General features: G+C 42.1%; 1 protein-coding gene across 1 annotated transcript; it reads left to right on the forward strand.

The window, feature by feature from the left end:
- Nucleotides 1-1,351: 1,351 nt before the first annotated feature.
- rgmd (RGM domain family, member D) lies at nucleotides 1,352-8,519 on the forward strand. Its single transcript, XM_053322013.1, has 3 exons — nucleotides 1,352-1,519; nucleotides 4,743-5,254; nucleotides 6,936-8,519. Exons 1-3 carry the CDS (start codon nucleotides 1,426-1,428, stop codon nucleotides 7,635-7,637), a joined length of 1,308 nt encoding a protein of 435 aa, XP_053177988.1. The 5' UTR covers nucleotides 1,352-1,425; the 3' UTR covers nucleotides 7,638-8,519.

An 8,519-nucleotide genomic window follows, 5' to 3' on the forward strand; every position in this document is an offset into this window, starting at 1 on the left:
AGACTGACAGGCCACCTGAATCACACAATTGTGTGGCCGGAGGAGCCAGCATGTGTATAGAAAAACCAGTGATCCAATAACTGTCTGGGTTCACTTCTCTCTCATAAAGTCAGGAGGGAGGCGCAGAGGGAGACCCATAGCTCCAACCCAAATGTTTCAGCTGCACCAAAACAAAACCCTAAATCTAATTGCAGAAATTATGCAAACTCTGACTGTTGATTTTCTTAATACCAATATTTTATCCAGTAATTGGTTGGTGCATTAAAATTCTTTATTTACATGGCACAAAAACCACAGAGTGTGTCTCAGGCGAAGGCTGAAAGCTTACGAGCCTCTGTGCCTTGCAGATGGTCCGGCCTCACAGCAGCTGTGCAAATGAAAGACAGAGTGTCGTTGAAGGAGTGAGAGAGATGGAAAGTTGGCCACAAAAGGAAAAGAGTAAAGTTGCTAACTGAAAATGTAATGGAAAAATTAATGGCACACTGAGATTTGCTGAGAGAAAATAATTGACTCAGTATTTTATCTGAATTTTGTAAGTGGCTAAAATAAACAATGCCCATATGTTCTTTGGCAGGTAACAGGCCACTTGGTTATAAACAACTAAAAACAAGACATAAGGAGATATAACAACCATTCAGAGAAATGGTGAAAACCCCACAGTGTAGGTCAATACCTATTCTCTACTTTTCAGCCACTAATGCCAGCCGTTAAACATGAGTAATAAGGGTTCTAACTTCATGAATAAAGATAATTTAAGCAAGATATAATCTGTTAGTTTGCACTCACGATTATCACTCAAACCCTGTTATTTAAGCACCGTCTGGAGTGAGAAAACAACAGGTGAGAGAATCCTGCTTAATGCTGAAAACACACAAACATTTGTCCTCAGGAGGAGGAGGAGGGGTAGTCAAGCAAGACAAATGCCCTGAGTGCTTTGTAGTGCAAAAAAAGTCTACTGCAATGAAGAGTTTGGCTCAGATTTATACCAGCCTTTATTATATGTCACTTCTGATACCCTGAATGGCCTCAAATTCTAACCACAGCTTAGATATACTGTGGATAATAGGCAGTTGTATAACTATTATAACACAACACCCTGTGATTCTTCAATTATAATCAGGGCAATTATAATTTCACACCGCCCCCTCTGATGTTGGAGGCACTTTTCCACTGTCCCCATCCCCAGTAATTGCCACTACATGTAAATATCAAGTGGTTAGTGAATAATTAGTCTTTCATTGGCCAGCAATCACCTCTGGGCCCCGTCTACACTTTAGACCCCTCCCTCGTAGAGCCGCCCTGAAGACAGGGGCCCCTTTTGAATGACAGCGCTTGGGAAGGAAGACGAATTTTTGTCTGATTTCCCGCAGCCACAGCGTCGATGAGAAGCAGTCGAGGAACTCCATTCTAACTGAATGGATTGGTATGGGGAGAAGCGGACCTCAAATCTCGGCTAAGCGGCAGCTTTGGGACTGTGTAACGTTGACGATGGTTGTACTTTCGCTGCTGTTTCGACCAGGTAAGTTACTGCTTTTCAATCCGTGCTCCTCCACTCTTGCACTGCATGCAAAACGTAAAGCTGTGTCCCGCACTCCCCGGAATGGAGGTGGAGATGGAAAAAGTTAACTTTTTCCTGGCGTTTGTGTGGCTTAACTCAAAGTCTTTAACGATTTTTAAAAAACTTTTCTTACACGTATGTTATTTGCTCAAGTTTCTAAGTGTTTGGTGTTTTTTAAGAGGGAGAAAAGTCGATGTTGTTGGAAAGTATCCCGTCCACTGCGGGGACAAAGTAATGTCCTGTTGCTGCCGAGTACCCCAGCCTCCAGCCTCCGCTTGTATCGCTAGCCGAGCAGCACGAGTTAACTCACTTCACGGACGTGTTTTTGACTAAATTTACCACATTTCCCACGCAAAACAATGCCACCAAACTATTTGTCAACAACCGCTTAACCCTTATCATGTTTTATCCAACGCAAGCGTCGCTGCTATTAGTTTTAGCTAAGCAAGTTACGTGAAGTTACGGCTTAGCTGCCCGTTAGCATAAGCTAGCTCACTAGCTGACTGGCGTCCAGCCTCCGTTAGTCGGACCAAAAGAAAACCACGGAGCTTGTTTTTAATACAAAAAATACCGCCAACCGGACAACAAACTGTTACTTTTAGTATTTTAGTCACTAGTTTAGCTTTTACACCGAACTTTGGGGGTTGTAGTTGTTGTCGAGTCAAGCTGGACCACGGTATTTTCCCCAATTCATGCTTCATTTATTAACTGTGTTAGCTACCATGCATGGGGGTCCAACTTTTTGGCCTCTGAACGTGTTGGTCGGTCCTCCGTCCCCAAACCGAGAGGACAGGAAGCCAAACCACCAGCTAACGATTACCAAACCTAAACCCAGTGATGTTCATCTGTTTCACATGTTATGGTCACTTCTTTTAAGTGCGTCTCAATTTTGTGTTTATGTCAAAGACTTCAAAAGTTGGCACAGATTTGATACGAGTTTTTTTTAAACAAGGAGCTTTGTTGGATGTTAAAGTTGTGTTAACTATTGAATCTCAAGTAAAAACTATCATTAAGACAGTACTAGGTTACTCTTTATCTATTTATTTTACTGTTATGAGACAGTCACCTGGTGAGTGTTAGTAATACACTGATAATGACCTCAGTATTGATGTGTTTAGTGTCTTTACTAAAATGTACAAAATCATACGATTAAAAGTAGCCAGGTATTAAAGATTTAAAAGTGACAGAATATGCTAGATTAGACATGAAAAACTAAGCCATTACATCTCAAAATAATAATTTAATCATGATAAATAGGGGTTACAGTTTCAGCTAAGAGCAGTTTAGAGCAAATTAATATAATACTTACTGCATTGTAAACATTTACTTTTTCAGGCACACAAATCTTTTCTTGCTTTAATCCCTATTATTAATCAAATATAAAGATGATGAAGACTCCTGGAGGCCCCCTGTTTTTTATTGTTTTGGTAATTTAGCTTGGCTTAACTGGATGTAGCACCTAAGGTGTTTTCTTGTTTTTGTTTTGTTTTTAAAAGTCGCGTCATCATTGAAATATGCAAAAAATATTTGCTTAAAGTCATTCAGAAGTTGGGTACAATAATATAGACTGTCTCACACACATAATTCAAATATACTTGCCAAAAGCTGTGTCAAAAATGTGTTTATTTATGTGAGTACTTAAAAAATAAAATATTGGGTGTTAAACAACTGCAGCCTAAAGAGTGGGCCCAAGCCATTCAAAAACAGCTTCTTCATTTCCATCTGTCTACATAAACAGGTGCATATATAATGTACTAACACATAATACACTAATATCTATATTGTTTGTGCTTTTTTTGTTCTCACGTTTGCCACGTGCTCTTCACACTTGTTGTTACTCTACAAAGCACCGCAGAATTAAGAGCCTTAAGGCGGGTGCATGGTTGCTGATGGCTGTGCAGGCAATGGTTGTCAGAAAGTGTCAATCACAGCAGACTTGGGTGACCCCGCGGCGAGACAGGGGAGGCCCGTTGGAATTCAGAGGAGGGATGTTGAATGCCTCTAACTTGACCTCTCGCTCTCCATCTCGGTTTTATCAGGGCCCGTTGAAGTGCAGCGACTGTGAGATGCATTAATCGTCTGTCATGCCCCCTCAGTGCATCAGGCTTTCATTGAAAGGGAAGAAGTGGTGCAAAATATGTGAAATCTTCATGCTTATCTTGTCGTCTTTGTCCGGGCGTTAGGAGATTAGATGGAGCTTCGGCATCTACAGGAGATTATTCTGTTGCAGTAGAAAAGCAGTGTGTTGCAACAGGAGTGCTGGACGTGCAGTAAAAGTGATGTATGTGTTGTGGATGCTGGCTGATGCTGAACTTCTGTCTGTTGGAAATGGAAAACGAAATCCTACCCAGTCGAGAGGTCCGAGCCTAAAGCAACACAGAACTCTACTGAACTTGATGAATATCCCTGTTTTTATTTCCCCCAGCAGTAGTCGCAGTCCTTTGTTTTGCTTGATCATTAATATTCTCTTAAGAGCCATAACTTGACTACAACCCTAAAAATTGGGCTATACCACCCAAATATCACACACTGTGTTTTGCTGCCCCCTCCCCAACACTCCCATCAGCCTCCAGTTTGGACCTTGACTTTGCTGAGCAAGCGTGACTCTTTGTGATATTTCCTCTTGCAATCCTCTTGAAGTCAGTGCCCCCATGAACCGAGCCCTGCCGTGCCATGTAGTGTAGCTTAATGGACTTCAATTACCTCAACAACAGCCAAACCACATTCAGCACCCTCAGGCAAACTAACACAGGTTGGTTTCCTCCTATGGTGAGACTACATGCTATTTCTGTGAGGGCTAGTTGGGGGAAATAAGTTTTGACTGACTCTGTAGCACAGTGTGGGATCATGGCCTCGTGAGCTCATGCATTTGAGTTTTAATGGCTCTCCTGATTGAGCTAAACTTGATAGTGGAAAAGTTTTGACTCTGCTGTTGCCTCGTGCACCGAGCTGAGGTAACGTACCCATAAATGTCAGATGGATTTTAAGATTCTTATTAGGGATAAATGATTTTTTGTTTAGTATGGCTTAACACGATCAGTTTCTGGAGTAGTTGTATCAAACAATATCTTCGTCAGCAGAGAAGACAGATTAACCCACAACTAACACACGTTTCACAAACCTGGTGACATATTAATGACACTGCACTGCAAAAATGCTGATGATGATTGTTTTTGTTTTTCAGCTCACTGCCAGCAGTGTCGAATCCAGCGCTGCAATGCGGAGTATGTGGCTTCTACCTCACCCTCTAGTGGGCTTCAGGAGGACGTGGCTCTGGATGTGGACTACTGCATCGCCCTGCGGGCCTACGCCTTGTGCACCCGCCGGCAGGCACGGAGCTGCCGGGGTGACCTGGTCTACCATTCGGCTGTCTTCCGCATTAAGGAGTTATTCTCTCAGCACAACTGCTCGAGCGACGGGCCCACCTCCTCCGCAAAGGTCCCCAGCACGTCTCGGCCGGCCATGTCAGAGCTGTGCGACTACGAGAATCGGGTTCTTGTCTCGGGCTCAGCTGGTCAGCAGAAGAAATATGCCCACTGTGGATTATTCGGAGACCCGCACCTACGGACTTTCCGAGACGAATTTCAGACCTGCAAGGTTGAAGGGGCGTGGCCTCTGATAGATAACCGCTTCCTGTCGGTGCAGGTGACCAATGTGCCTGTCGTCCTCGGCTCCAGCGCCACAGCGACCAGCAAGGTAAGAGCAAATATGAAGGGTGCGCCAGAGTTAGTGTCAGTTTAGTTGCAATGCTTATTGTTTTTAATATGATGTCACTTTAGAGTAGAAATCTTCTACCTTTCTCACTACAATCGCCCTTTATCCACAAAAAACCCTCAGATTTTAGTACGTTTGAAGCTAACGGCTTGCCTGAGTAAGCTGCTTTGGAGTGCTCGCTCGCTCGCTAGCCTCAAGTATTGCCATAAAGTATCAAACATGTGAAGTTAATCGTCATTCCATGGTGCCTCTCGAGCCTCCAGCATTCCTCTTGTCTTGGAGCTCCTTCAGATCTATGAGGGGAAAAAGAGAGGAGGGAGTCCTTCAGTGGTGTTGAATCACAGACATGCTTGAGCGCTCTACCTTTAACACATGGGTGGTCATATGGTAGTGATTAACGCTCACTCAAACATTTTCCTCCACCAGCACGATCTGGAATGTTTTTTCACCCCTCTGGTCAAATAATTAACTGTGCGCTTTTTGTGTAAATATGGAATAATGTGGAAAAATATAAGAATAATTGAACAACGGCAAGTTTTTTTTTAATGTAGATAATTAAATAGGCTTTTTTTTGCTCAAATGAGTTCATCCTGAGGGGGACTTGAATTGTATTGTAGTCATTTGTTAAAAGCTGCATCATATCTTTATCTCTATTTGGTGCTTGAAATTAACATTGGTCCATTAAGCTGCTTTTATGATATGAATTTTATGTTTAAATAGTAAATAATTTGGTTCCTCACTTTCAGCTAATGCCATTGACTTTGCTAAACTTACAAATTTTAATTCTCCAACGTGAAAATGAACAATGTAATATGTGTGAGATTTCCGAACAAGCTCTTTCAAAAGCTTTTGCGGTGTGTCCTGGTGGTGCAGCCTCATACAAACCTGTGGTGGGTTTATCTCTGCCAGCACCCGTATGCCCTCATCACACTTTTGGAGTTGTTTTCAACTGCCAGACTTAAGACAGGAAATCATCCATCAAATACAGTATCCTCGCAAGTGTAAACGTAACCACAGCCACCGCTTTGTTAAGGTACTTTGAAGAAACTGAGGTTAGGCCCCAATTTTTCAAAGCTCAGCTGGATTACAAATCACAGTCGGTCACTGAGCGAGTATGAGCGTAGCCAGCGTAGCAGGAGGGATGGAGGACTCATGGAGATGAGGAGGCAGTTATGAAATGGTGTTTGCCTTTATAGATGAGTTATTGCCATTATTTTTAGCTCCAGTGTATATATATTTTTTTTAGGTAAAATCAATAGTTATGATTATACTTTGTGGTTTGTTTAAGAGCTTATCTGTTTGGTTGATATTAGCAGTAGTCCAATCCAATCATGGATTAACCCGCATTACATTACACATTACAAGAAATCACTGTAGGTAAAAAGGTCAGTGTTGGTCATCCACTGTGTTTTACATGTTTGGTTTGCTGCTGCCACCTTGTGGTGTTAGTGGGTACTGGTCTTGTTCAGTATTCATTTTGGTGTATTTTCCCAGGTTGGAAATAAGAACAATGAAGTGATTATCAGTATATTTCAGTAAAGATGTGACCTTGTTGGGCAATTGATTTATGTAGGAAACTATCAAAAGGTAGATATAATATTAAAGTTAGAATAGTAAAATGACGGTTTGTTAATACTGATCTGATGTTTTCTTCCTGTTTCAGATCACAGTGATCTTCAAGTCGTATCACGGCTGTACAGATCAGAAGGTGTACCAGGCCACCACAGAAGATCTGCCGCTCGCCTTTCAGGATGGAACCCGCAGCGGAGGTGACAGTGGCAGCCTTACGATCGTAGAGCGAGGTGGCTCTGGCGTGGGTCGGCAGGTGAAGATACAGGCCCGTTACATCGGCACGTCCATCATCGTCCGGCGTGTGGGCAGCTACCTGACCTTCGCAATCCGCATGCCAGAGGACACCCTGGACTTCTCGGAGGACAATGGCGGTCTGCAGCTCTGCCTGCACGGATGCCCACGCAACGAGCTCATCAAAGAGCACATGCTGAGCCGCCAGCAGCCCCGCCTGCCAGGTGCTGGGCAGGGCACCAACACAGAGTTGGGTCCACTGCGGCCTCCTCACCAAGTCTATACGGTAGAGCGGGCCACAGCCAAGTGTAGAGAGACTCTGCAGGTGGAGGATGTGTACTTTCAGTCCTGCGTGTTTGACTTGCTGACCACAGGAGACCCTGAGTTCTCTATGGCAGCCTACAGCGCTCTGGAGGATTTAAAGGCGCTGCCGCCCAGTAAACTGAAGCAGAATCCACCAAGGACTCCTCCTCCCCACAACAGAGGGATGTCACACACATCAGCAGCAGTTAACAGCAGCTCCCAGCTCGCACTCTTACTCCTCATTCTGCTGCTTTTGTAAAAAAATATATATATAAATGATTTTTTTTTTTTAAAGAGTGAAACATGGAAACAAACAGAACGTGGAAGCATTACCAGCTTGAGGAAAGAGTGACTTGAGCTCTGACATATATTGTTTTTTTTAAATTTGTGAATGTTGTGATCTTTTTCTCTTTTTGTCATTTGAAGGAATTCACAAAGATGGTGTTTCTCCCACTTTGCATTTTTTCTGGGTGATTCACACATTGGTCACATCATTTTGAAGAAAGATAAATACAACATGTTGTTTTCACATGCTCACTATTAATTGGTTTACGAAAGAGATTAGCTTTTGTAAATATACAAGTCATCATAGTGCACAACCTGCAAACACTCCATGTATGAAGATGCATATGACTCCATACTCTATGTAAGCAGTTTTGTTATACGGAGCAATGTGGCTTCTAGATCCTGTATAATCCAGTAATATCAATAGCACTTAAAGGTTTTAACAGCAAGTTTTGTGTATTTAAATGTTATTTCTTTGTCTATTACAACTATTCTTTCAGAAATTGGCATGTTAAATACACAGGATCCAACAACTGTATGTAAAAACTACCTATGCATAATATACAATGTGTCAGTGTGATATTCAACAATTCTCAGTTTTCATCTTCTGTAAAAACACTCCCTCTTCAAGCTGTTTGGCTTCCAGTTTTAAAGGTTAAAAAACCCCACAAATCTTTATATAATAATATATTAAAAGAGTGTATATATGTGTTTTATATTGTGTACATTTGCCTGTGTATAGATGTTTTAACTGTAATATGTTTTACATTTGTTGTGTTTAGTAGGTTATTTTTGAGTCATTTTAAGAAAAGTAAACAAATGTGTTGTGCTGTATCTGTAATTTTCTGTATTAAAG

Source organism: Scomber japonicus, chromosome 7 (genome assembly GCF_027409825.1).
Source record: "Scomber japonicus isolate fScoJap1 chromosome 7, fScoJap1.pri, whole genome shotgun sequence".
Taxonomy (NCBI): domain Eukaryota; kingdom Metazoa; phylum Chordata; class Actinopteri; order Scombriformes; family Scombridae; genus Scomber; species Scomber japonicus.

Bases quoted from the DNA above. Each gene is read 5' to 3' on its own strand.
- rgmd (XM_053322013.1), top strand. From the start codon at position 1,426: ATGGGGAGAAGCGGACCTCAAATCTCGGCTAAGCGGCAGCTTTGGGAC. The intron at 1,520-4,742 runs GTAAGTTACTGC...TTTGTTTTTCAG, and splicing joins TTCGCTGCTGTTTCGACCAG to CTCACTGCCAGCAGTGTCGA. The intron at 5,255-6,935 runs GTAAGAGCAAAT...TTCCTGTTTCAG, and splicing joins GCGCCACAGCGACCAGCAAG to ATCACAGTGATCTTCAAGTC.